Genomic DNA, 28,000 nt, shown 5'->3' with positions numbered 1-28,000 from the left:
TCTCTGTCCTTTCCAACAACGACAGCAATGACAACAACAATAATAACTACAACAACAAGGGCAACAAAAGGGAATAAATAAATAAATATTTTAAGTACTTTTTAAAAATCCAAGATTACTTCAGAAATATTACTGAAGAAATAATGTTATACTTATTAAAAATAAGAATAAGGTAGCCTCAAAAAAAATTTTTTTTAAGTGTGTAAGGGTTGGGAAGATGGCATTGCGGTCATACTTATGGGCTCTCCTGCCTGAGGCACCAGAAGTCTTGGCTTCAGTTCCTATAAGACAGCTGAGCGGTGCTCTGGTACGAGGAAAGGGGCAGGGGGGAATGTCCTCCCAGGAAGTCTTCACATGTGTAAATCAACCTGCTCTGTAGGAACAGAGAAAAGACCTGAAATAACAGGTTAATCACAGCATTAGTTACCTCTTGGCAGTGTAACTATAGGTGACATCAATTTATTTCATGTTGTTTATTTGTTTCTTTCTTGGCAGACCTGGGGTCTTGTGCGTGTCTAACTGTGCTGCTCCCGGCTTACTTTTTTACTCACATAGAAACACCACAGACTTAGAGCTGCCCCTGGATCCATGACACTCCCATGTGGTGCTGGGGCTCGAATCTGGGCCCCGTGCACAGCGAGACCCGTGCCCTCCCCATCTGGCTCCCGTGCTGCCCTTTCAGCAGCCTGACTCCATTTGACCAGCACCCATTAATGAGAAGTCTTGTCCACAGCTCGAGCCAACCCAAGGTACAAGGTCCCAGGGTGTTTGCTGAAGGAAATAGATGCAGCCAACTCTGAACTGCAAGCAAGAAGGTACCTTGAACCTCCTGGCAGAGAGTGGGTGGCTTTTCTGGAGAATGAGGCCCTAAGACAGATCTCAAGTATCCCCTCATGAACGTCAGAAAGGAGGGGAAAGTCACGTGGTTGATGCCAGCGTCTGTTTAGCCGCTTAGTTTGTAGTGTGAGTGTCCCCAGGTGTGCGAGTCAAGGAATAATGACACACACGTGGCTCGCGCTGAGGTAGGGGTGGAGCCCTAAGTGGGTGGAGGGCAGCAGCATCAGTTAGATGGGCTCAGTGAGCTGTATGCCGCTGCCTCAGGAGTCGGTATATTAAGAGAAAACCCAGAGGACTCTAGCTGCCAGCTTTCACCAAACTCTTTGTTACTGTTGTCCAACCAGCTGGGGCTGTCTTTGGCCTGAGTCACAGAGCTGTGTCTGGTCCAGGGCAGTGGCGTCATCCACTCTCCCATGGTCACACAGCCCCAAGGAACACTGGTCAGGACTGCTGAGGACACTGACCTGAGCAGAGTAGGCTGGGAAGGTCAGTTAAGTGGCCTCTGGTCTCGTGAGATTACAGGTGCAGTCGGAGACTGCTACCTGGCACTGAACACAACTGTAGGAGCAGGTCTGTGGCATCTTCCCTCCACCACAGAGTCCCAGGGCTGGAGGGAGGGCTTGGTGCCCATGAACAGTCCGAGTATCCTTGCACGGTGTGCGCTCCAACAGCTGTTCCTAGAATTCCTGGTGGAAGATCTGAGTTTCAACTTTTCACTGAGCAACTGAAAGCAGCCACTGGAAACGGAAGAGCAGGACGTCAGTTATGATTCCTTAGTTGGACTGGAGGACTTACTTGTATTACAAGTCAGGTCTTTCTTGTTTGACATGACAGTGTGTCTGCTACGACAAGAGCATTTACATCTCCTTTATGCCTCTTCAAGGGCAGAATACGAATCCGCAACCAACCATTTTAAATTGCATCTCCACCTGGGCCCTCACTACCATTTCTTCAACGGGGCTCTGCACCCAGTAACCTCTCACACAGAAGGCAGGTGGGATTTGACCATTGATAAGAGAAAGACTGTAGGAGATCTTCGGCAGTCAATACTTGAGGTAAGGTAGTCTTGCTTCCTTTACCTTGGGCACTCAGGTCCATCTCCAGTGGGATTACTCTTCCTGAGTGTCTAGTGCACTGCTGTTTATTCTCTGAAGCTGCTGAGGCCACCCTCCACCTGCCATTTCTGTTGAGGGTGGCCCACTGTTCTCCCCAGATTTGTATGCCGTGGATCAAGAATTTTCTGTGCAGGCAACGTTCACCCTGTTCTGCCTGTCGGTTTTCAAGTGGAGAACAGAACCTGGTATGTGTTCTGTGCAGGGAGAGAGAGCAGACAGTTGACTGAATTTTAGAAAATAAGTGAAATAGTTCCTTTTTTTTTAAGACTAAAATATAGAACAATAGCCACTAAACAAATAAGACAACTTTTCATCTCTTTCCCCTGACTCCCCGGTAGAGAATACCATTTATTAGTAAGATTCCTAAGCGTTTGTTTTGGAGTCAACCCTGTTCCGTCTTGTTATCAGTGAACGAAGGGATCTGATGCTGCCTGGCGCAGCATTTGTAATAGAAAAGATCTTACCATCAGAGTTTCAGATTGGCTGGAGTCTGCTTTGTGGTGTTTCAAGTATGCATCACTGTCTTCCTAGAAAGAAATCAGCCCTGGCAGGAACCTGTAGGATGGAACACTTGGTTGACTATTTGTAAATAATAAATCTCATTTTTTTTAAGACTCACTAATTTATTTTTATGTGAGCAGGAGACCAGCCAGAGCACTGCTAAGCTCTTACAGATAATAGTGCTGGGACCTCAGCCATACAAGGCTGGTGTGCTGCCTCTGCACTGTCTCCCCAGCTTTCTTAAAAGAACTGTCTGGTGGAGGGCTGGGCAGTGGCACACGTGGGCCAGAGTTCAAGCCCCTGGTCCCCACCTGCTGGAGGAAAGCTTTACTAGCGATGAAGCAGTGCTGCAGGTGTCTCCCTCTCTGTCAACTCTTGTTTCTCTGACTCTATCCAAAATAAATATTGGAGAGAATAATCTGGTGAGTTAGTGGAAGCAGGACTAAATGGGACTGATGGGTGATGTGATGTCAGCCAAATCACCAGTTTCCAGAGACACGGACTTAAAAACTCTGAAAACAGTTCCCTGGTTATCTGTTAATTGTTATATACATGGGTGATACCACTTTTTTTTTCTTGCCACTGGGGCTCAGTTATCTACACTACTCCACCACTCCTGGGGGCACTTTTTTGTGGTGGTTTACAAAGGGCAAGAGGCAGAGTGGAGAAAGAGAGAGAGTAGGGGTGGGGTACAGAGGGGAGAGACTCCTGCGGCTCTGCTCCATCACTTGGAAGCTTCCTCTCCAGCTGGTGGAGACTGGGGCCTTGAACCCAGGCCTTCCTGCGTGATAATGCTCATGTCTGTGCTTTCCTGGGTGTGCCGCCTCTTGGCCCCTGGTGATGCCACTTTGAAGTTTACAAGAGGAGACCTTCCTTTAAAGTCACCAGGCTCCTCACCTGTGCTGCAGTCAGTGGACAGTCAGCAATGTTTGTTCTTCGTCAGAGACACACACACACACACACACCCAGTGTGGAGTGCTGGCCAGCATGCCATCTGCTGAGAGCAGCTCTCCACAAAATGAGTAGACTCATTCGGGGTCATGGTGCGCTTTGTGCTCGCCTAGCGGATCAGACGAATTGACGTAGCTGTGGTCGCATCTCACCTGACCCTGAGTGCTGTCTGACTTTCCCCCATTCGTGGTGTCCTGTGAGGAAAGTCGTTCTTGTAAGTTGGCTCAGTGAAGCCTACTCTGTACACTACTGATCACTGTTCTCTTTTCACTCACTAATATCCTCTCAGCTCTTGGAATTCTGGGAAGGAGATTTGGTTCTTAGTGTCGCCAAGTTTGTGCCAGCGGGACTTCACGTTTACCAGACACTTGAAGGTAAGTGTGAAAGCCCAGCGGCTGATTTTGTCTGTGTCTGTCTCTGTGGGGCTCACCTGTGGTTGTCTCTGTGTCTTTCTTCCTGTGTGCCATTTTCTCTGTTTGGTTTGGTAAGTAGGGGGTTATTAATGGAACAGTGAAAGCTAGAAAGAAGGGAACAGTGAGGTAGAAAACACCTTATGTGTTGGTCCCTTAACCGTGAGATGATCACACTGCCAGCTTTCAACGCTACATCCAGTTTGTGTCGTTGTGAAATCTTGCTACCATGGGCAGATGTTGAATTTTCTGAAATCAAGGCTACCTCTCTGCCAGAATAACTTTAAATCTTGGGGGAGGGGTTTAAGATTTATTTATTCACTAACATGAGAAGGCAGGAGAGAACCAGAGCATCACTCCAGCATGTGGGCCTGCTGCCTTCCAGTCCAGTGCTTCGCCCACTGGCCGCCCCTGGGCCGCAGAGGACTCTAACTATCAGCAGATGTTGAACAGAGGGGTTGGAAATGTGTGAATTTCACTCACATGGCTCGATTTTTTTTCCTTAACACTCAGCTTCAGGTGTAGCGAGTCAGCCAGAAGTACTCGAAAGAGCCCAGAAGTTCCTGTTTTCATTAAATAATATAGCAGTAGAAGCATTCGGGTTTGGGGCAGGTAGTGGTGACCTGGTTAAGCTCACATGTTAAAGACCCAATTCAAGCCCCTGCTGCCCCCTGTGGGAAGCTTCACAAGTGGTGAAGCAAGTACTGCAGGTGTGTCTCACCTTCTCCTCCCACCCCAATTTCTCTCTGTCCTGTCAGATACAGAGGAAGGGAAAACAAGATCCCAGAAATAATGGATTCATTGGCCAGGCACCAAGCCCCAGCAATAACCCTGGTGGCAATTAAAAAAAAAAAAAAAGTTGAAATGTTACTGTGCCGATACTACCATCAGTGTACTTTGTAAGTTAGCTCATTTGATTGCCACAAGATTGTACCCATTTCAGAATGAGAAAATGAACAGAAATTCAACACATGCAGGACATGCAGCTAAAGAGCAGAGGAGGAAGAACCACTGAAAGGAGCCTCCTTCACCTACACTCGATTTCTTTAAATACTTATTTATTATTTATTCTTTTTGTTGCCCTTGTTTTATTGTTGTAGTTATGATTGATGTCGTTGTTGTTGGATAGGACAGAGAGAAATGGAGAGAGGAGGGGAAGACAGAGAGGGGGAGAGAAAGACAGACACCTGCAGACCTGCTTCACTGCTTGTGAAGCGATTCCCCTGCAGGTGGGGAGCCGGGGGCTCGAACCAGGATCCTTAGGCCGGTCCTTGCACTTTGCACCACCTGTGCTTAACCCACTGCGCTACCACCGACTCCCCATACACTTGATTTTTTTATATTAACTTTCCTGCTGATGTGCTCACAAGCCTGTATAACCAGCAAGGTGGGGAGACACTACATAGAATGAAGAAGAAGAAAAACCTAAAAAATGATGGAAGTGATGAGAGGAATTGAAATAAGATGTTAATAGCATGGTTGCTGTGTTTTATTTAACATCAGTAAGAATGCTTTCAGGGAGCTGGGCAGTAGCGCAGTGGGTTACGCGCACATGGCGCAAAGCACAAGATCCAGCGTAAGGATCCCAATTCAAGCCCCCGGCTCCCCACCTGCAGGGGAGTCGCTTCACAGGCGGTGAAGCAGGTCTGCAGGTGTCTATCTTTCTCTCCCCCCTCTGTCTTCCCCTCCTCTCTCCATTTCTCTCTGTCCTATCCAGCAACAATGACATCAATAATAGCTACAACAATACAAATAAAAAAATAAAAACAAGGGGGAAGAAAAAAAGAATGTTTTTCAAAGAAGCAAGTGAGCCGGCTCTTCTTGAGTCCACTTGTTTTGGGGTCCGTGGTGAAGGAACGGCCTCACTGACAGACTTGTCGGCCTAGGAGATGACCGGACGCTGATGGAAACAGAGATCAGTGATGGAGAAGACATCTTTGTGTGGAATGGAGTGGAGGTAAGGAAAACACCGAAGAAATAATCTTGGATTCCCCATCCCCTCGGTTCCAGGTGGTTGTAATGAAATTCTATTTAGCTTATATGAAAGAAGTTGGATACTTGAAAACGAATGAATTGCCAGTGTCAGGAGCAGTCAGTGCTAGTTATTTAATAGCTCGGCCAGTAGGCTTGTCTATGGCCCAGGCTTGAGCCCCATCTCATGGGAGATGCCTGGTGTCTCTCTCTCTCTCTGTATAAAAAAGCAACCTGGATGGGGGCTGGGTGGTAGCACAGCGCATTAAGAGCACATGGCATGAAGTACAAGGACTGGCTTAAGGATCCCAGTTCAGGCCCCCAGTTCAGGCTCCCTACCTGCAGAGGGGTCGCTTCACAGGCAGTGAAGCAGGTCTGCAGGTATCTTGTCTTTCTCTCCCCCTCTCTGTCTTCTCCTCTCTTGATTTCTCTCTGTCCTATCCAACAGCGAGTAGTGACAGTGATTACAATAATAAGAATAAAGGCAACAAAAATGGGGGAAAGTGGCCTCCAGGAGCAGTGGATTCGTAGTGCAGGCACTGAGCCCCAGCAATAACCCTGGAGGCAGAAAAGAAAAAAGCAGCCCGGAAATAGTGAAGTCACACATGCAAGAGACCTTAGCTCCACAGAAAAAGAGAGTGGTGAGAGAAAGGAGTAAAGGAAGGGAGAGAGGGCATTCTGTTCTTTTTTATATAAAATATTTTATTTACATTAATGAGGAGATACAAAGAGAGCCAGATACCAAAGCACTGCTGCTCAGCCCTGGCTTGTAGTGGTGCTGGGGATTGAACTTGAGACCTCAGAGCCTTAGGCATGAGAGTCTGTTTATATACTCTTTATTCTACCTCCCCAGCCCCTCATGAGAAGCAGTTCTGTAATGGACTCCTCCTTTGGGCCAGCCTGGATGTTGCAGTTGGTACAGAGGCAGGGAATGCACAGAAAGGGGCGGGGGTAAGGGGAGGGAGTGCTGTGTGGGAGCAGAGTGGAGCTTCAGGTTCAGGAAAGGGAGGGGAAGCGGGTCACCCTCTGACTGGACTGTCTGGGCCTGCCCGGCGGCTTGTCCCCTGGGCTTCATGTCCACCACCAGACCTCTGTCTCCCCACTTCACACATCCATCCTAAGGAATCAAAAGATGGCTGAGAGGAAGCTTCGAAAGAAAACAGTCTAGAGTTGTTCAGATACTTACGTGATATCTGTGAACCTTTGAAACCCTTGGTGATGGTTGTCTGGATGTTACTGCAGGTTGGCGGAGTCCAGATTCCAGCCGGCAGTGACTGTGAGCCTCTGCTTTTAAACGTGCTTCACGTGGCCCCAAGCAGTGACGGAGAAATGTGTCAGCAGTTGATAGAATCACAGCACGTCTTCCCCTCCAATGCAGAACTGAACTCTTTGTTCACAGCCTTAGCGATCCCGGAAGGTGTGGTCTTAACCAACAGCACAGAGTCCACCAGCGAAGAGAACTGGACCACCCTCCCTCAGGAAGCTCTGAAGAAGACCTTCAGAGAGCAGGGCCTCAGGAACGGGAGCTCCATTCTGATTCAGGATTCCAGGAGTGAGGGTAACAGGTAACTCCCTAAGGAGTTGGAGGGTCTGGCAGTGCTCCCTGTTATGTGCACAGTTACCATACACAAGGACCTGGGTTCAAGCCCTTGCTCCCCACCTACAGGGGGGAAGCTTCAGGACCAGTGAAGCAGTGCTGCTAACAAGAGCACTACAGTGCTCAGTTCTGGCATATGGTGATGCTGGGTATTGAACCTGGGACCTTGTAGCCTCAGACATGAAAATCTTTTGCAGAATCACTGTGCATCTCCTCAGCCCTAAAGAATTGTTTTCAGTTAATCTGCGGTCTCAGAATTGTAAAAATGTATTGTAATAATGATCTGAATTGAGTGCTTCCTTTTACATTCAGGCTTTGTTGTCTATATATGGTAAGTAGGAATGTTCTAGGTTAGGCAATTTGGAGAAAAGATGACTGTATTGCCTCCAGCATGATTACTGTGGCTCGGTGCCTGCACAACAAAGCTACCACTCTTAGCACTCTCAGTGACCTTTTTTCATCCTTACACTTGTTAGGACAGAGAGGCATTGAGAGAAAAGGGGAGAGTGAGAGGGCGAGGGAGAGAGAGACACTCCTCCAGTACTGCCTCACTGCTTGTGAAGCTTCTCTCCTGCAGGTGGGGACCAGGGGCTTGAACCTGGGTCCTTGCTCACGGTAATGTGTGCACTCCACCAGGGGCACCACCTCTTGAGCCCTGGGCTTTATCATCTTTAGCCCTCATAAGAGGAAGTGCAGAAGCTTCAAAACAGTGTCAGAGGAAAAGCACTGATTTCTCTGACCCTTCCTGACCTGCGAAAGCACCATTAGGATGCATTTTACCTGTCTTTTTATCCACAGTTTGTTGACCAAACATGGGAAACGTATGACTGGTGTGAATGAGATCAACTGGGTCCAAGTAGAAAATTTATGCCCATTCGAATGTGAAGAGAAGCACGTTAGGTTGACGGCAACTGTGAACACAGTGAGTAGGACATAGCTAAAGCTTGGTTAACGGTGTTTTGGCTAGCAGAATTTTCTGTAGAAGTGCTCAGTATACATGTCTTAGTAGACTGCTGAATCTCTAGAAGTCAGCTTCTTATTTGTGCCATGCAGTTATTGCTTCTTTACCTCCATTAGCCCTCAGCATATTTCTAAAAAATAATGTGCTTTTTCTCCCCTCCAAAGCCTAGAACTAGGGTCTGGGAGTTACCTACTTAACTTAGTTTGTGGAATCCTCTTCCTTTACTAGATAGGAGACTGTTCTCATGGATTTTTTTTTTTTTGTATTTTTTTAAACCAGGTAATACATGTTTTATTTTGTGGCGTGTGTGCATGTGCGCGCACATATTTTAGGTCTCTTTTGGTCACTGTGCATCACGTTCAGTGCTCTCTATAAATCCAGCTTCTCTTAAAAGGAGTTCTTCCAACCCTCCGTTTCCAGCTTGTCATGCGTGTTTCCTTAAATCACTCCCATAAACACCTTTTATGTTTTTGTAGTGTCCACTTACTAATCCTTTTCTATAACATTAAACTCAATTAGAATGGTTTTTTCATACATAAATATTGTGATCTCTTAAAAGTTCATTAGCAGAGGGGATGGAATTAGAGTGCTGACCACGTCTCAGGAGACCCACGTCCTGTCCCCGAGTGACAGGCAGGCAGAAGCAGGAGCGGGGACTTGGTCTCTGATCTTGCTTTTACCCTCAACATTATATGCCTAAAAAAGAGCAATCTGAAGTATCAGTACCTCTGACTAATTCAAAAAGAGATTTTAAGTGCTGCTCCTTGCTTTACTACTGTACTTTTGTTCTGTTTCCGCTTGGCACAAACATTCTCTTTTGTTTGTTTTTGATGGAAGCACAGAGGGAGGGAGAGACAGAGAGGACGGACACCACAGCACCATCTGCTGTTCAGGGACCTTCCCCTTGGACCTGACGCCCAGTGGTGCTGAGGGACTCGAAACTGAAAGCTGCCTCCCAGGCCGGCATTATACACTTGAGTCTTCTGTGCCTGTTGACCCCAAAGTCACCAATTTACCTTACATGCCACTCCCTGTACTTTTTTTTTTAAAGATTTTCTTTCTTTCTTTCTTCCTTTATTTATTTATTTATTTATTTATTTATTTTACCAGAGCACTGCTCAGCTCTGGCTTATGGTGGTGGAGGGAATTGAACCTGGGACTTTGCAGTCTCAGGGATGAGAGCCTCTTTGCATAATCATTATGCTGAGTACCCCCCACCCTGTACTTTTTTTTATTTATTACTATTATCTGCTCTCATCAGAAAGGTTAGTGCCTTGTCAACTTTTGTTTTTCTGGGTAGCTACCCAGCATAGGGACTTCTGGGACACATGACAGATTTATGCCTTTTTACTCATTTATTTTTTCGTGAGCCATGTAACCACCAAGGTGCTGGGACTCTGTGTCTGCATACTTCATTGTTCCCGGTGGCTCTTTTCTTATTCTTCCCCTTTTTTTATAAGAAGATGAGAGAGAGAGAGAGAGAGAGAAAGAGAGAGACAGAGAGACAGACCTGTGGCACTGCTCCATGAAGCTTCTCACCTGCAGGTGGGCTGGGAACCCTGGTCCCTCACATATGGTGACAGCCTTGTCCTGAGTGAGCCACCACCTGCCCGAGTGTAACTTTCTAAGGTGCTGCAGCCAGTACGCTTGTCCAGAGTGACCCCTTTACATCTCTACTAGGATCCTTTCTTCAGTTTTCTGCAGGTGACCTTTCTGTTTCAGTTCGCAGCAGTTTGGTCTAGACTTCACTTTCAAGATGTAAATTTTTGCTTTGAATCTCGTAGACGATCAGTTGTAGGGATGGAAAGCATTTCTTGAAGATGACTGCGTGTGCACGCTGACTCTGTCGCTCTCCTCATCCCCACTGCCCATTTATCAGCCGATACACAGTCATTAGTTTATTTCTCTATTTTAGGTGGTGTTTGATATTCGAATTAAAGCCATAAAGGAATTAAAATTAATGAAGGAACTAGGTAATCATTTATGTTTGCTTTTGGTTTAAGTTTGGTTTTGATTTTTAACTGGAAAAAAAAGTGGGAGAGTACAAATGATTTAGGAAAAACCACGCATCTACCACCCAAAATGGACAAATGTTAACATTTTGTGTTTGTTTTTGTCTGAAGCATTTATACATAAAGTCGGGGTCCTCCGTGTCCTCCTCAGAGCTACTGTCTCTGCCTCTTCAGGGGACTACGGAATAGAGTCCGGACCCATATCATCATGTGTGACGTGTTTTTCACTTACATGAATCCTGTCTTTCTGAATGTAGCATTCAGCAAGCTCATTCTCTGCTCTTGGGTTTTCTTTAGTGCCTTTATGGCGGTAGAACTTATGGGCCAGAGGAGAGTTGGGTGGTAGCATAGTGGGTTAAGCGCACATGGCGTGAAGCGCAAGGGTTGGATTAAGGATCCCAGTTCAAGCCCCCAGCTCCCCACCTGCAGGTGGGTCACTTCACAGGTGGTGAAGCAGGTCCGCAGGTGTCTTTCTTTCCCTCTCTCTGTCTTCCCCTCCTCTCTCCATTTCTCTCTATCCTATCCAACAACAATAGTAATAATAACGATAAACAAGGACAAAAAAAAAAGGGAAAAATAGCCTCCAGGAGCAGTGGATTCATAATGCAGGCACTGAGCCCCAGCAATAACCCTGGAGGCAAAAAAAAAAAAAATTAAGACAAAAAAAAACTTTGGGCCAGAAAATGTTCAGCTGAAGTGTAATTCTGGGATTGTTAGTGCTTGTACGACTGTGCCCCCAGTCCGGTTTCAGAACATTTCCACTGTTCCAAAAAGATCCCTGCCTGTGTGTTTACGTCCGGAGCCCCACACAGTCCTGTGTCCTTAATATCTGCAGCCTTCTCTGGACGTGTCAGATGAGCAGGACTGTGAAGAGTGATGACGTCCTCCCTGAGGGCCATTCACAAATCAGCCTGCACCAGTAGTCCTTTTTGCGGCTTTAGCTCACATCTTGTCACTCATTTACCAGATGCTGAGCATTTGGGTTGTTTCCAGGAGGGGGACTTTTATGAACAGGACTGCCGCAAACTCTTGCACGTCTTCACGTGGACTTTTCTGGGTAGAAATCCAGGGTTGAAATTGCTGGGTCAGAGAGCAGATTGACCTGTAGCTTTCAAGACCCCCTTGTCCAGAGTGAGTGGCCCACTTTACACATCTGCCCGACATGTGGCAAGCCTGCAGCCCCTCCGCATTCTCGGCTCAGCTGTTGTTTACTCACCACGCCGCCCTGGGGAGTAGCAGCGGCTTTTTCCTCGTGCGGTCCTGTGAGCACTGTGGATGACATGCTAAAGATTCTGTTTATTTGTTACTAAAGATTTCTTCTTATGGGTAAGAGAGAGAGAGAGAAACTAGAGTTCATCTGTAGGAGAGGGTGGTGCCCGGACCTCAGCCATGCCAGTCTTGTGTACTAATACTGTATAGTCTCCCTGTCCAACCTAAACGAGTCCATTTAAAAGCAGCTAGAATGAATGAGTGTAACAGGGACTAAAAAAATCAACATACAATAATCCACTGCATGTTTATCTGTTAGTAACAAAAAAAAAAAAAAGGGAATTGAAACTAAGAAAATATAGGAGCATAAAATAGCATGGAATACCTGTTGATAAATTGCACAGATTGTGTAAGACCCTTGTGCCAAAAACCCACGTTTCTGAGTTATAAACAACACTATCTAGTAGGGGCTAGGACACCCCCCCCCAGATTGACTTGTAAATTCATTCATTCCTACTCAGAATCATGGTAGGGCTTTAAAAAATTGGTTTTTTATTTTCAGAAAATGACAACTTGAGGCCGTGCAGATAGCATAATAGTCGTGCAAAATAAACTTTTCTTGCCCAGGCCCCCAAAGGCTCAATCCCCAGCACCACCATAAGGCAGAACTGAGCAGTGCTCATTTCCTTAGATGTGCACGGAGACACAGTGTTGTTAAAATTCGGAGGCTCTTGCCGGGCTGGCTTGCTTCACGGGCGGGTAACAGAGATGCGGAGACAACGGCTGGGCAGGGAAGCTGTATTTCTTTATTCAGGAACAACGATTCATAAACTAAGACAAACTAATCACCAAACAGAACTCTGCTGTCTCTTTGTCACTGCGCAAGCACTCTCTCTTACTCCGGAACTCAGGCACCCTCTCGAACTCTCCAACTCTGCAATTCTGGAACTCTGGCGGGGTTCCTTGGGGCGGGGCCAAGCGGGCGCGAAATTAACTGGACTGATCTAATTCTCTCCGTGGGGGAGAACTAGAACCCAATGTAAAGCATACAACAACACAGCCTAAAGTGTACACCAGACTTGTAGTAAGAAAGAATTGAAGGATTGCACTGTCCGGATGCAAGCTTTGCTCTGAGGCTCTTGTCATAGAGATGGCCTAAGAGGAGACATGTCCTGGGGCCAGCAAGCTTCCCCCCCCCCCCCATTATTCCAGTGAACTAAGACCAGTGCCAGTGCTGACTTTGATGAGAAAGCGAGACATGGTGCTTCTCCATCACTCCGATGTTCTTGCTTCGCCTGCTTTGCTTCTCTGTGGTTCTGGGCTCTAACTGACCTCAGACACAGGGCTTGCACTCTGCCTCTGAGTCATCCCCCCCTTTTTTTGTTTTGTTTTGTTTTTTCATCTTTATTTATTGGATAGAGACACAGCCAGAAATTGAGATGGGGGATAGAGAGACAGAGAGACATCTGTGGGCCTGCTTCACCATGCGTGAAGCTTTCCCTCTGCAGAGTGGGACTGGGGGCTCGAACCTGGGTCCTTGGCACACTGTAACATGTGCTCAACCAGGTGTGCCACCACCCAGCCTCTCCATCACAGTTTTTACATTTTTAGGAGGCTAAAACATTTGAAGAACAAGAAAGTACCACATAAGATATTTGCTTATTGAAATCTAAAATATTTACTGTGGAGCTTCACTGAGAATCCATATTGGTGGGGGGCAGCCATGGCACACATATCACCGTGCACAAGGATCTGGGTTCGAGCCCATGCTCCCCACCTGCAGCGAGGACGCTTCATGAGCGGTGAAGCAGGTCTGCAGGTGTCTTTCTTTCTCTTTCCCTCCTTATCTTCCCTTCCCTCTCAGTTTCTCTCTGTCCTGTCAAATAAAAATAAAGCAGAAAGAAACAAAAAATTAGCTGAAGCTCAGTAGTGCTAGCACCGAGCCCTGTGATAACCCTGGTGGCAATAGAAATGAAAAGAATCCAGATACGGTGCAAACACCTGAAACGCATCGAAGCATTTCTGTGGGAAAGGTTACATCTTCGGCATGCAATGCCAGGCCAGTTCAGTATCCACAGATGCACAAACCAACCCCAGCTTTGCCCAACATCATTTAAAATAATTCAGCATGATCACAGACCTAAATGTTAAACTTACTAAAACTAGCAGCCAGGAGGTGACTGGCAGAGAACAGGACTTCCTGCCTGAGGCTTCCTTTGTGTTCCCCGTGTATCATGTACCAGAGTGATGCTCTGGCCTGCCTCTCTCCTTCTCCTTCTCTTTCTTCCCTCCGCCCCCCCCATCATTTTTTGTCTGATGTGAAACTTCCTCTCATATGTAATTGATCTTTTTAAACTGCAAAATTACTGAGAGAAAACATGAGAAAATCCTTGGGACTTTTTATCATAAGGAAAAAGATTTGTTTTAAATGTTTATTCCCTTTTTGTTGCCCTTGTTTTTTTTGTTGTTGTTGTTGTTGTAGTTATTATTGTTATTGATGTCATTGTTGTTGGATAGGACAGAGAGAAATGGAGAGAGGAGGGGAAGACAGGGGGAGAGAAAGATAGACACCTGCAGACCTGCTTCACCGCCTATGAAGCGACTCCCCTGCAGGAGGGGAGCCAGGGGCTCGAACCTGGATCCTTACACTGGTCCTTGCACTTTGTGCCAGGTGCACTTAACCCGTTGTGCTACCGCCCAACTCCCTGGAAAAAGATTTTTTAAATAGTATCCAGAAAATAGAAATCATAAAGAAAGTAGGTTGAATTACAAATTTAGACATTCTCCAAAAGAGATTTGAGAATGCTAAAACTGGGAGAAAAAAAACAACACATTTTTGGAGGTAGTTTTGAATCAAGAAAATAACTTGTAGCCTCGTCAGAAGACAAAGAAGCCAACCTGAATTTGGACCGTTGCACAAGAAGGCCCACCTACAGGTGGTGGCGCACCTGGTCGAGCGGCATTTTACAGAACCCCTGGTCCCTACCTGCAAGGGGAAAGCTTTGCGGGAGGTGAAGCGGGGCCGCGAGTGTCTCTCTGTCTCTCTCCCTGTCCCCCCATCTCTCTTGATTTCTAACTGTCTCAGATGAATAAAGATAATAATAAAGGCCCACCTGTAAGCGCAGGGACAGGTGCTCAGAGTCACTGGCCACCAAACTGAACGCTGGCAGCGCTCCAGAACACTCAGTGCTGACAGCCAAGCACTGACAGAAGCTGTGGAGCACCCGAGACTCTGCATTCACTGCTGGCGGGGGGGAGACAGCACAGTCCTCTGGGAAAGAGCCCATCTCTCAACAGATGTAGACACTCACTTAGCAGATTTCTTTAGATAGTTCCCAACAGCTTCATGTTACATATGAGCTTCACAGGAGACCGGGGAGAGGGAGCGAGAGAGGAGGCAGAGCATAACCGCCACATGCATGCCGGGCTCAAGCTCAGGACCTCGTGTGCATATTCCGTCCTCCCACCATGCCACCCGCACATCTCGCTTGATTATGAATAAACCTCCACAGCCTGGCTGGAGTGGGGCGGCTCACTAAGTGGACACCCCGTCTCCCCTTCCTCTGCTCTGCTCCCTTCCTGCCCTCCACTCTTGACATTGCAAAGCTCCTCCCGGCCATGTCAGCAGGTGGAGTCAGGCCGGCTAACCACCTTGTCTGCTGCCCACGGTGTCCTGCTGGCTGCCCCCACTGGGAAGACCCCCTTTGTCCCCAGGGCTCCGCGCAGACCATTTGCCTGCCCCTAGTGCTGTGGCTGCCCTCCCTTCCCCGGGTCCTCTCCTCCAGGCTCTGCTGGCTTTGCTGTCACCCTGAGCACACAGCCCCAATCAGCCCATCATCCTCCTGAGGCGTCCCTGTTGCTCCTGTGCTGTAGCCACCACGTGTGTCCGTGAGGGAGGCTGCCACTGCAGAGCTTGGAGCACCCAGTGGGCTTGCTGTGAGGAGACCCTCTTCATTGAGAGGAAACAGAATCCTTCTGGCACTGTGGCAACAGGGCCCAGCTTGAGACCCGTGCTTGACAGCCCAGCCCTTTACCACTGCACCACCTTCCAGTCACAGGAGACAGTATTTAAAATGTATTTAAAAATACAGATTCAGGGTTCAAGCCCCTGGTCCCCACCTGCAGGGGGAAAGATTCCCAAGTAGAGAAGTAGGGCTGCAGGTGTCTCTGTCTCCCTTCTCCTCTCAATTTCTCTCTCTATTCAATAATAAATAAAAATATTTTTTAAAAACTTTAAAAAAAATACATATTCAGGGAGCTGGGCAGTAGCGCAGCGGGTTAAACACACGTGGTGCAAAGCTCAAGGACCTGCGTAGGGATCCCAGTTCAAGCCCCCAGCTCCCCCACACACAGGGGAGTCACTTCACAGGCGGTGAAGCAGGTCTACAAATGTCTTTCTCTCCCCCTCTGTCTTCCCCTCCCCTCTCGATTTCTCTGTCCTGTCCAACAACAACGACAACAATAATGGTAACAACACTAATAAACAACAAGGGCAACAAAAGGGGAAAAAATGGCCTCCAGGAGTGGTGGATTCATGATGCAGGCGATAACCCTGGAGGTAAAAAAAAAAAAATTTACAATGAACAATAAGGGCAACAAAACGGAAAAAGTGGCCTCCAGGAACAGTGGATTCGTATTACAGGTCATAGCATGATGGTTATGCAAACAGACTCTTGGGACCAGGTGGTGGCACACCTGGTTAAGTGCACAAGAACCCAGGTTCGAGCCCCTCGTCCCCACCTACAGGGGGAAGCTTCCTGAGTGGTGAAGCAGGGCTGCAGGTGTCTGTCTGTCTCCCTTTCTACCTCCCCTTCCCTCTTGATTTCTGGCTGTCTCTGTTCAATAAATAAATATAATTTAAAAAAAAGACTCTTATGCCTGAGACTCCTAAGTCCCAGGCTTAATCCCCAGCACCACCAGAACCATAAGCCAGAGCAGGGCAGTGCTCTGATTAAAAGAAATACATGATGTGGGGTGGCGCACCTGATTGAGGGCACGTGTCACCTTGCTTAAGGACCTGGGACTGAGCCCCCGCTCCCCACCTGCAGAGCAGACGCTTCACAAGCAATAAAAACAAGTCTGCAGGTGTCTGTTATCTATTTCCCCCTCTTCTCTCCATTTTTCTTTGTCCTATTCAGTAAAATACGGGGGGCGGGAGGGAGCTGCCAGGAGCAGATTCATGTGCAGGCAAGAGCACCAGTGATAACCCTTGCAACTACAACAGCAAAAAAATAAACAACAACAAAAAAACCCCAAATATATATATTATGAGGGAAAAAGAGACTAGGGCACTACTTAGCTCTGGCAGAAGGGAGGTGCCTGGGCTTGAACTTGGAACCTCAAGCAAGCATGTTGGTGCTTTCAGCAGGCCAAGCTCTCTGCCCAGCCCTCACAGACCTTTTTTTAAATACGTCATTTATTTATAAAATAAATATCAACAAGATCATAGGATAAGAAGGCTACAATTCTACACAATTCCCACTACCAGAGTTCCATATCCCAGCCCCTCCCTTGAAAGCGTTCCTATTAATTTCTCTGGGAGCATGGACCAAGGATCATTATAGGGTGCAGAACTTTTTTAAGCTGGGCTGCTCTTTTCTCGTAATTCAATAGGAAATCTGTGTTAGAATCGTTCTAACTTCCCACTGCGGTGAGTTATGGCCGTGAACCCGGGGTGCAAATCTGATGTGTCTGGCAGTCATTGTGAGGTCCCCAGGCCATTGCCTCTGGGGGCTACCCCTCTCTCCCACCCCCCACCGCCCATCCAAGTTTGTAAGAGGTCCTAACAAGCTCCTTTCCATAAATTAGGGATCTTTGCCACCTCAAAAACACAGGGCCTGCTAGCCCCGCCCCCGTTAATAAGCGCAGGAAATATCTGGCATACCTGAGGTACAGGTGGTCCAACCGCACAGGTTTCTACTTCCTTGGGCCCCAGAACACGAGTCTGCCAGCAGCACAGCTCCCACTGCAGCGCGCGAAGCACAGACACAACTGCTAGCTCTGCAGACCTCTGAGGGAGCCGGAGACTGACAGCTGTCTGCACGGCCTGAGGGCCGCTTCACTCTTCCAAAGGCTGGCTTTTTCCCTCTGATGTTTCACAAAAAAGCATTCTTCAGTTGGACAACAAAAACAAATGTAGCTGTGACATAGAAGTAGGCTTCTGAACTACAACAACATTAAACAAGGGCAACAAAAGGGAAAATAAATAAATTTTTTTTTAAAAAAAGTAGGCTTCTGCTTGCTTTGGGGAGCTCCCGGGCTGCCTTTTTTTTCTTTCTTTTTTCTTCCTTCCATCCTTTTTTTTTTTAATCATTATTGGATTAATGATTTACAGTCAACAGTAAAATACAGTAGTTTGTACATGCGTAACATTTCTCAGTTTTCCACATGACAGTTCAATGCCCTCTAGGTCCTCCTCTGCCATCATGTTCCAGGACATCGACCCTCCCCACCACCCCAGTCTTTCACTTTGGTGTAATACACCACCTCCATTTTTTTTTTTTTTTTTTTTTTTTTTTGCCTCCAGAGTTATAGCTGGGGCTTGGTGCCTGCACCAGAAATCCACTGCACCTGGAGGCCATTTTTTTTCCCCTTTTGTTGCCCTTGTTTCATCGTTATTGTGGTTATTGTTGTTGTTGTTGATGTCATTGTTGTTGGATATTACAGAGAGAAATGGAGAGAGGAGGGGAAGACAGAGGGGGAGAGAAAGATAGACACCTGCAGGCCTGCTTCACCACCTGTGAAGCGACTCTCCTGCAGGTGGGGAGCAGGGGGCTCGAACTGGGATCCTTAACAGCCAGTCCTTGTGCTTTGAGCCACGTGCCCTTAACCTGCTGCACCACTGCCCGACCCCTTCCCCCCCTTTTTTTAATCTCAGATTGAGATGCTGCAGCATCAGAGCTTCCCCAGTGTGATGGCACTGCCCTATGGCAGTGAGGCTGGAGCCAGGGCCACACAAACACACTCTGGTCACTGAGCCGCCTTCTGCCCCAAGGGCTAAGGTGTCAGTGAAACTGCTGCAGAGAGGTGACACCATTACCATTCAAGAGCCTCTAGATGGGCGTCCGGAGGAGCTTCACACAGGAACTGATCCCTAGAAGTCAGGAGAGTGATGGTGGTGAAAAGATAAGGATGTCCCAGAGGAAGTGACACTGACAAAAGACCATCTGGGGCCCGGGAAGCACAGCTGGCTGAGCACACACGTTACAGTGTGCAAGGACCCCGCTTCAAGCCCCCCCCCCCCCACGCCTGCAGAGGGGAAGCTTTGCAAGTGGTGAAGCAGGGCTGCGGGTGTCTGTCTCTCTCCCTCTCTCTCCAGTTCTCTCAGTTTCTGTCTCTCTCCAATAAATAAGCTCTGAGGGATGTTTCATGACACCGAAAGTGTGGAATATAAAGGACTAGAAGCAGATCCCTAGTTAGGATCTGACTTGGGCCTGTAACGCTGGCCTGGCGTGCAGGGAGGGCCAAGCCCCACTGACAGGGCACACAGAAAACGCTCTGGTTCTCAGTGTTCTGGCGCTTTGAAGCACAGTACTGAAAACTGTCTTACTAGTTTCCAGATGGCACTGTTCCTGTGTGGCCACTGAGTTTTAAGTGTTTCCACAGAAATGGTGAAGGGCCCCAGAACAGTTGTGGCCGAGCACACTCTGGGGCCACATGAAGACTAGCACACTCTGGGGCCACATGAAGACTAGCTGCATGGTTTGGGGGCGTCGGGGGCCAGGGGAGGTGGCTGGGCTTTGTGAGGTTTAGCATCTTGTGACTTCCTGCTGATTAACACAGCCAAGCATCTTACAGTTTTGTCGGCTGCGCTAATCATTCATTGTCACCTTTGTGTTTATAGCTGAGAACAGCTGTCTAAGACCCGTCAGTAGAACTGGGAAACTGCTGTGTCCAGGTAACTCCCTCTGGGCAGAAAGCCTCTAGAGAGAGCGCACGCACACATACACACACACACCAGCTGTACACAGACTCCAGCTCTACACACACACACACCAGCTGTACACAGACTCCAGCTCTACACACACACACACCAGCTGTACACAGACTCCAGCTCTACACACACACACACCAGCTGTACACAGACTCCAGTTCTACACACACACACACACACACCAGCTGTACACACACACACACCAGCTGTACGCAGACTCCAGCTGTACACACACACATCAGCTGTACACACACACACCAGCTGTACACACACACACCAACTATACACACACACACCAGCTGTACACATATATACACCAGCTGTACACTCACACACCAGCTGTACACAGACTCCAGCTGTACACACACACACCAGCTGTACACACACACACCAACTGTACACACACACACACCAGCTGTACACAGACTCTAGCTGTATACACACACACCAGCTGTACACACACACACACACACCAGCTGCACACATACACACACCAGCTGTCCGTCAGTAGATTTTGCTCAGGAAGGATCTTAGCACTTGTTTTCTTCCTAGTGCCGGACATGCACACCTTAGAGGAAGCAGAGCTGAAGCTGGGCTGTTCGCTGGGGCTGTGTCCTGGAAAAGCGCCGACTCCCTCCCAGGTAACAGCCAGGGCCCCACCATCGCAGGTTCTAGTGTCATGACTAGTGCGCTTACTACAGTGATTATTTCCACTAAGTTTTTATTTCCCCACAAATGGTACATTTTTTTTAGACATACTTCCATAGAAGCCTGTCTAGTAAAGAGGAAAAAAAAAAAAAAAGAAAAGCATTATCAGGGAGTGACTCAGCAGTAGAGCTCAGAACATGCATTCTTAAGTAAAAAATAAATAACTCTGAGAGCTTACACGGTCCTGTGGAAGTACGACTAATTGGAATCTTTAATAATTTTTCTTCTTTAAAAATGTAGTTTTAATTGAAACCCTGAAGTTGTATTTAAATATTTTTTCTTATTTTTTATTACTAGAGAAAGAAATTGAGAGGGGAAGGGGAGGTATAGAGGGAAAAAGACAGAGAGACACCTGCAGCCCTGCTTCACCACTCATGAAGCTTCTCCATGCAGCTGGGAATCAGGGGCTTGAGCCTGTGTCCTTGTGCACTGTAATGTGTGCACTTAACCAGGCACAACTGCCTGGCCCCTAAGATTTTTTTTTTCATTAGTACTTTTATTTATTTACTTCTGAATGGTCTTGGGTTATAAGATGATAAGCCAGAAGTTGTCATTTCTCACCTCTTCAGAATGTGTTCCCAGACAGCCTGGGAAGTGGTGCAGTGGACAAAGTGTTGAATTCTCGAGCACGGTGTCCCAATTTCAACCCCCAGTATTGTATGTGGCAGAACAGTACTCTGGTTTTCTCTCTTTCTTGCCACAGTTAATAAATAAAATTCCTTAAAATGTTAATGTGTTGGCACACCGACACATGCTTAGCAAAGCGCCCATATCCCTCCACCTGTTAGGCCCCCTTCTCCTTCCCAGCCCACCACCTCTGACACTCGAGAACTTCACCTCAGTTCTGTAGTTCAAGGACAATGACTTGTCTTCCTTTCAGTTTGTTTCCTTGCTTTGTTTCTGTATTTCTCACATATGAGGAAAGCACTTCATATTTTCCTTTTATACAAGTCCCTTTAGTAGAATTTAAGTAGCAGAAGTGAACTCGTTTAACTGTTACTTACCTAAAAAGCTCTTAGCATTCCTTCAAACATAGCTGATAACCTAACTGGATATTCTCAGCTGAAATCTTTCCTTTCAGAACTTTGTGTATCTTTACCAGTCCTCTCTGGCCCTTCAAATTTCTGTTGAGAACTATGGTTGTGGGAACGGTGTGGAATTATACCCGTGATTTTGTAAATCATTACTGAAGCACTAATAAAAATAAAAATAAAAATAAAAATAAAAAAAATCTCGACTTCAGGAAATGCAGGATAGCTTTACCAGTGGTGCTTTAAGTCAGTGCCTCTCACAGGTGGTCTGTCTCCTGTCTCCTGTGTGTGAGTCAACACCTCTCATAGGTGGTCTGTCTCCTTGATAATTCCTCAAGACTGATTAGCTGTGAACCACTGTGCTGTGACATTTTCTGCCCCGAGGTCCCACAGAGTCTAATGCCCAGGAGCCCGCAGGGTGAGTGTCAGTCTGGCTCTGTCAACTCCATGCCTCGCAGGGTGAATGTCAGTCTGACTCTGTCAACTCCGTGCCTCGCAAGGGTGAATGTCAGTCTGACTCTGTCAACTCCGTGCCTCGCAGGGTGAATGTCAGTCTGACTCTGTCAACTCCGTGCCTCGCAGGGTGAATGTCAGTCTGGCTCTGTCAACTCCGTGCCTCGCAGGGTGAATGTCAGTCTGACTCTGTCAACTCCGTGCCTCGCAGGGTGAATGTCAGTCTGGCTCTGTCAACTCCGTGCCTCGCAGGGTGAATGTCAGTCTGACTCTGTCAACTCCGTGCCTCGCAGGGTGAATGTCAGTCTGACTCTGTCAACTCCGTGCCTCGCAGGGTGAATGTCAGTCTGGCTCTGTCAACTCCGTGCCTCGCAGGGTGAATGTCAGTCTGACTCTGTCAACTCCGTGCCTCGCAGGGTGAATGTCAGTCTGACTCTGTCAACTCCGTGCCTCGCAGGGTGAATGTCAGTCTGACTCTGTCAACTCCGTGCCTCGCAGGGTGAATGTCAGTCTGGCTCTGTCAACTCCGTGCCTCGCAGGGTGAATGTCAGTCTGACTCTGTCAACTCCGTGCCTCGCAGGGTGAATGTCAGTCTGACTCTGTCAACTCCGTGCCTCGCAGGGTGAATGTCAGTCTGGCTCTGTCAACTCCGTGCCTCGCAGGGTGAATGTCAGTCTGGCTCTGTCAACTCCGTGCCTCGCAGGGTGAATGTCAGTCTGGCTCTGTCAACTCCGTGCCTCGCAGGGTGAATGTCAGTCTGGCTCTGTCAACTCCGTGCCTCGCAGGGTGAATGTCAGTCTGACTCTGTCAAATCCGTGCCTCGCAGGGTGAATGTCAGTCTGACTCTGTCAACTCCGTGCCTCGCAGGGTGAATGTCAGTCTGACTCTGTCAACTCCGTGCCTCGCAGGGTGAATGTCAGTCTGACTCTGTCAACTCCGTGCCTCGCAGGGTGAATGTCAGTCTGACTCTGTCAACTCCGTGCCTCGCAGGGTGAATGTCAGTCTGGCTCTGTCAACTCCGTGCCTCGCAGGGTGAATGTCAGTCTGGCTCTGTCAACTCCGTGCCTCGCAGGGTGAATGTCAGTCTGGCTCTGTCAACTCCGTGCCTCGCAGGGTGAATGTCAGTCTGGCTCTGTCAACTCCGTGCCTCGCAGGGTGAATGTCAGTCTGGCTCTGTCAACTCCGTGCCTCGCAGGGTGAATGTCAGTCTGACTCTGTCAACTCCGTGCCTCGCAGGGTGAATGTCAGTCTGACTCTGTCAACTCCGTGCCTCGCAGGGTGAATGTCAGTCTGACTCTGTCAACTCCGTGCCTCGCAGGGTGAATGTCAGTCTGGCTCTGTCAACTCCGTGCCTCGCAGGGTGAATGTCAGTCTGGCTCTGTCAACTCCGTGCCTCGCAGGGTGAATGTCAGTCTGGCTCTGTCAACTCCGTGCCTCGCAGGGTGAATGTCAGTCTGACTCTGTCAACTCCGTGCCTCGCAGGGTGAATGTCAGTCTGACTCTGTCAACTCCGTGCCTCGCAGGGTGAATGTCAGTCTGGCTCTGTCAACTCCGTGCCTCGCAGGGTGAATGTCAGTCTGGCTCTGTCAACTCCGTGCCTCGCAGGGTGAATGTCAGTCTGGCTCTGTCAACTCCGTGCCTCGCAGGGTGAATGTCAGTCTGGCTCTGTCAACTCCGTGCCTCGCAGGGTGAATGTCAGTCTGACTCTGTCAACTCCGTGCCTCGCAGGGTGAATGTCAGTCTGACTCTGTCAACTCCGTGCCTCGCAGGGTGAATGTCAGTCTGACTCTGTCAACTCCGTGCCTCGCAGGGTGAATGTCAGTCTGGCTCTGTCAACTCCGTGCCTCGCAGGGTGAATGTCAGTCTGGCTCTGTCAACTCCGTGCCTCGCAGGGTGAATGTCAGTCTGACTCTGTCAACTCCGTGCCTCGCAGGGTGAATGTCAGTCTGACTCTGTCAACTCCGTGCCTCGCAGGGTGAATGTCAGTCTGACTCTGTCAACTCCGTGCCTCGCAGGGTGAATGTCAGTCTGACTCTGTCAACTCCGTGCCTCGCAGGGTGAATGTCAGTCTGACTCTGTCAACTCCGTGCCTCGCAGGGTGAATGTCAGTCTGGCTCTGTCAACTCCGTGCCTCGCAGGGTGAATGTCAGTCTGACTCTGTCAACTCCGTGCCTCGCAGGGTGAATGTCAGTCTGACTCTGTCAACTCCGTGCCTCGCAGGGTGAATGTCAGTCTGACTCTGTCAACTCCGTGCCTCGCAGGGTGAATGTCAGTCTGACTCTGTCAACTCCGTGCCTCGCAGGGTGAATGTCAGTCTGGCTCTGTCAACTCCGTGCCTCGCAGGGTGAATGTCAGTCTGGCTCTGTCAACTCCGTGCCTCGCAGGGTGAATGTCAGTCTGACTCTGTCAACTCCGTGCCTCGCAGGGTGAATGTCAGTCTGACTCTGTCAACTCCGTGCCTCGCAGGGTGAATGTCAGTCTGACTCTGTCAACTCCGTGCCTCGCAGGGTGAATGTCAGTCTGACTCTGTCAACTCCGTGCCTCGCAGGGTGAATGTCAGTCTGACTCTGTCAACTCCGTGCCTCGCAGGGTGAATGTCAGTCTGACTCTGTCAACTCCGTGCCTCGCAGGGTGAATGTCAGTCTGGCTCTGTCAACTCCGTGCCTCGCAGGGTGAATGTCAGTCTGACTCTGTCAACTCCGTGCCTCGCAGGGTGAATGTCAGTCTGACTCTGTCAACTCCGTGCCTCGCAGGGTGAATGTCAGTCTGACTCTGTCAACTCCGTGCCTCGCAGGGTGAATGTCAGTCTGGCTCTGTCAACTCCGTGCCTCGCAGGGTGAATGTCAGTCTGGCTCTGTCAACTCCGTGCCTCGCAGGGTGAATGTCAGTCTGACTCTGTCAACTCCGTGCCTCGCAGGGTGAATGTCAGTCTGACTCTGTCAACTCCGTGCCTCGCAGGGTGAATGTCAGTCTGGCTCTGTCAACTTCGTGCCTCGCAGGGTGAATGTCAGTCTGACTCTGTCAACTCCGTGCCTCGCAGGGTGAATGTCAGTCTGACTCTGTCAACTCCGTGCCTCGCAGGGTGAATGTCAGTCTGGCTCTGTCAACTCCGTGCCTCGCAGGGTGAATGTCAGTCTGGCTCTGTCAACTCCGTGCCTCGCAGGGTGAATGTCAGTCTGGCTCTGTCAACTCCGTGCCTCGCAGGGTGAATGTCAGTCTGGCTCTGTCAACTCCGTGCCTCGCAGGGTGAATGTCAGTCTGGCTCTGTCAACTCCGTGCCTCGCAGGGTGAATGTCAGTCTGGCTCTGTCAACTCCGTGCCTCGCAGGGTGAATGTCAGTCTGGCTCTGTCAACTCCGTGCCTCGCAGGGTGAATGTCAGTCTGGCTCTGTCAACTCCGTGCCTCGCAGGGTGAATGTCAGTCTGGCTCTGTCAACTCCGTGCCTCGCAGGGTGAATGTCAGTCTGGCTCTGTCAACTCCGTGCCTCGCAGGGTGAATGTCAGTCTGGCTCTGTCAACTCCGTGCCTCGCAGGGTGAATGTCAGTCTGGCTCTGTCAACTCCGTGCCTCGCAGGGTGAATGTCAGTCTGGCTCTGTCAACTCCGTGCCTCGCAGGGTGAATGTCAGTCTGGCTCTGTCAACTCCGTGCCTCGCAGGGTGAATGTCAGTCTGGCTCTGTCAACTCCGTGCCTCGCAGGGTGAATGTCAGTCTGGCTCTGTCAACTCCGTGCCTCGCAGGGTGAATGTCAGTCTGGCTCTGTCAACTCCGTGCCTCGCAGGGTGAATGTCAGTCTGGCTCTGTCAACTCCGTGCCTCGCAGCCCCACTTTTCTTTTCTGACTCACCCTCAGCTGTCATGTCTTCCTCTCATTAGCTTCCCGGGAGCTTCTGTTTGCTAGAGCTCAGGGAACTTAGGTGTGCCCGTTTGCCTGGACACCTTACAACACGGAGGGCGTCGGTATGACTTCTGGAGTCTCACGGAAGTTTATTAAGAAAAAAAAACATAAAAAATAGGAAAAAAAAAAAACTAGGGAGGGTTAGACTGTTATGTGGAAAACTAGAAATGTGACACATGTACAAACTACTGTATTTTACTGCCAACCCTAAACCATTAATCCCCCCAATAAAGAAAAAAAAGATTAAAAAAAGTTTATTGAATAGATAAGGCCCCTCCCCCTGACAAAGGTCAGCTTGATGGGATCTTATGCAGGAAGTGAATGCTGATAAAGACCAAGCTAGCGTGAGGCTTCAGAGAGCAATTAAGGTCAGATCAATAGCCTTAAACTTAATGCACCTCTGGTGACTCAGCACTGCATGTGCTATCCAGGCTGCTGATCATCATAGGCTGCCACTTACTGCAAGATGCAGCCTCATCTTACAAAGGCTAAATGTGTGTGCGTGCAGGGAGGGTGCATTTTAGAATTTATGAACTGTGGTTGTTAAGACTAGTACCTTTTAACCACCATGTTGCAGATGCTACCATGACACCAACCTGACTCCCCTGGGCAGATGGCTGGAGCCCCACTTCCCCAGAGCTCTGCCCCACTAGGGAAAGAGAGAAACAGGCTGGGGGTATGGATCAATCTTCCATGTTCAGCAGGGAAGCAATTATAGAAGCCAGACCTTCCACCTTCTGCACCCCATAAGCTCTTTGGTCTGTGCTCCCAGAAGGATAAAGAGTAGGGAAGCTTCCAATGGAAGTTTGGGATACGGAACTCTGGTGGTGGGAATTGCATGGGATTGTACCCCTCTTATCCCACATGATCATTATTAAGTCACTAATAATAATAATAATAATAAGCCTGGCAGTCCTGTGTCCTAGAAGATGGTGCAGTGGGTAAAGCACTGGGCTCTCAGTATGAGGCCTGAGTTCTCGCTCCGGCATCATATGTGCCAAAGTGATGCTCTGGCTCTTTCTCTCCCTCACACACACAGATCTTAAGGAAAGAAAAGAAAAAAGAAGAGAAAAGAAAAAGATGGACGATCCCGGCTCAAACTGGGGTCTTTACGCCAGCCCTTGCGCTTTGCGCCATGTGCGCTTAACCCGCTGCATCACCACCTGACTCCCCTCTTCCTTTCTAACTCACACCTTCACCTATCACTGCTTCCCAAAGCCCTTTTTCCTCTTCTCTCTTCGGGGCCTGATGGAGTTGGGGCCCAGAGCCCACTGGTCATCTTCCCCTAACGTTTCTCCCCCACTGAGCGTATGAACCAGAATTTTGAGATGATATTTTAAATCATAGTATTAAATAAGTGTTTTATGCAATTTGAGATCTAAAATTTCCCGCACCACTGGCATTTCTTTTTTGGAAGTAAATGATAAATCCAAAGAGTTTTCAAATGCAGGGTTTTTTTTTAACACTTTATTTTATCATTGTTTTTTTATTGTTTTTTTATATATTTATTTATTTTCCCTGTTGTTGCTCTTGTTGTTTTTTCTTTTTTATTATTGTTATTGATGGCATTGTTGTTAAATAGGAGAGAGAGAAATGGAGAGAGGAGGGGGAAGACAGAGGGGAGAGACAGACCTGCTTCGCCGCCTGTGAAGTGACTCCCTATTTTATTGTCTTTCATTTATTATTATTATTATTTATTGGATAGAGACAGGAATTGAGCAGGAGAGAGAGAGAGACCCCTGCAGCCCCACTTCACCATTTGTGAAGTTTTTCCTCTGCAGGTGAGGGCCAGGGGCTTGAACCCAGAACCTTGTGCATTGTAACATGGCTCTCAGCCAGGTGTGCCACCACTCAGCCCCTCAAATGCAGGTTTTACTTTCTGTCTTGATCGCAGTTGTTCCTGTTTTTTGCTCTGGGGAGTGACGTTCAGCCTGGGGCAGAGATGGAGATCACAGTGGAGGAAACACTATCCGTGAGGGAGGTGAGCCACTCAACTTGGTGTTTGATGTGAGGAGCAGTCGCCAAGAAGACAGTAAGACCTTTGAGTTTCTGGAGCTGGGAACTCAACGGATTCCAGAGAATTCTGTGTGCAGTAGAACTGTTCTCTGCTCCCCTCTGCTTGCTGTGTGAATCACAGTTCCCTCCCTCTTTTGCCTGAGATTCGGTTAAGAAGTCAGGAAGTCGGCAGTGTTGGGTGGTCACTGGTGTTTATTTAAACGTGTGCTCACTGTGCCGTGGCCGTGCCCCAGGTCACAGTGTGACTGGTTCTCTCCCAGTGGGTTTCCGTGTGTCCAACTGTGGGTCCTGGGCGCCACCCAGAGGCCAGTCTCCTCTTACGGGGTCCAGAGCTTGCCCTGTAGCTTACAAAACCAGCCTCACTAATCTCACCTGGTCAGAAACACACCACTAGCCCTCAG

General features: G+C 48.5%; 1 protein-coding gene across 10 annotated transcripts in view; it reads left to right on the top strand.

The window, feature by feature from the left end:
- USP40 (ubiquitin specific peptidase 40) overlaps positions 1-28,000 on the top strand; it is a 78,355-nt gene that overhangs the window by 31,153 nt on the left and 19,202 nt on the right. For all 10 annotated transcript variants that reach the window (XR_009550628.1, XM_060193811.1, XM_060193815.1 and 7 more), the window contains 10 exons: positions 734-815; positions 1,721-1,892; positions 3,694-3,778; positions 5,701-5,771; positions 7,028-7,350; positions 8,181-8,304; positions 10,259-10,316; positions 19,408-19,461; positions 20,050-20,138; positions 27,478-27,564. Coding sequence is in view for 9 of the 10 variants with exons in the window: in XM_060193811.1 (XP_060049794.1) it covers positions 734-815; positions 1,721-1,892; positions 3,694-3,778; positions 5,701-5,771; positions 7,028-7,350; positions 8,181-8,304; positions 10,259-10,316; positions 19,408-19,461; positions 20,050-20,138; positions 27,478-27,564 (1,145 nt within the window). In the remaining variant the exon portion in view is untranslated. The remainder of the gene's footprint in view (positions 1-733; positions 816-1,720; positions 1,893-3,693; positions 3,779-5,700; positions 5,772-7,027; positions 7,351-8,180; positions 8,305-10,258; positions 10,317-19,407; positions 19,462-20,049; positions 20,139-27,477; positions 27,565-28,000) is intronic.

Source organism: Erinaceus europaeus, chromosome 7 (genome assembly GCF_950295315.1).
Source record: "Erinaceus europaeus chromosome 7, mEriEur2.1, whole genome shotgun sequence".
NCBI classification, from domain to species: domain Eukaryota; kingdom Metazoa; phylum Chordata; class Mammalia; order Eulipotyphla; family Erinaceidae; genus Erinaceus; species Erinaceus europaeus.
The sequence above is the reverse complement of the archived record's forward strand: the minus strand, read 5'-3'. Positions and strand labels throughout refer to the sequence as shown.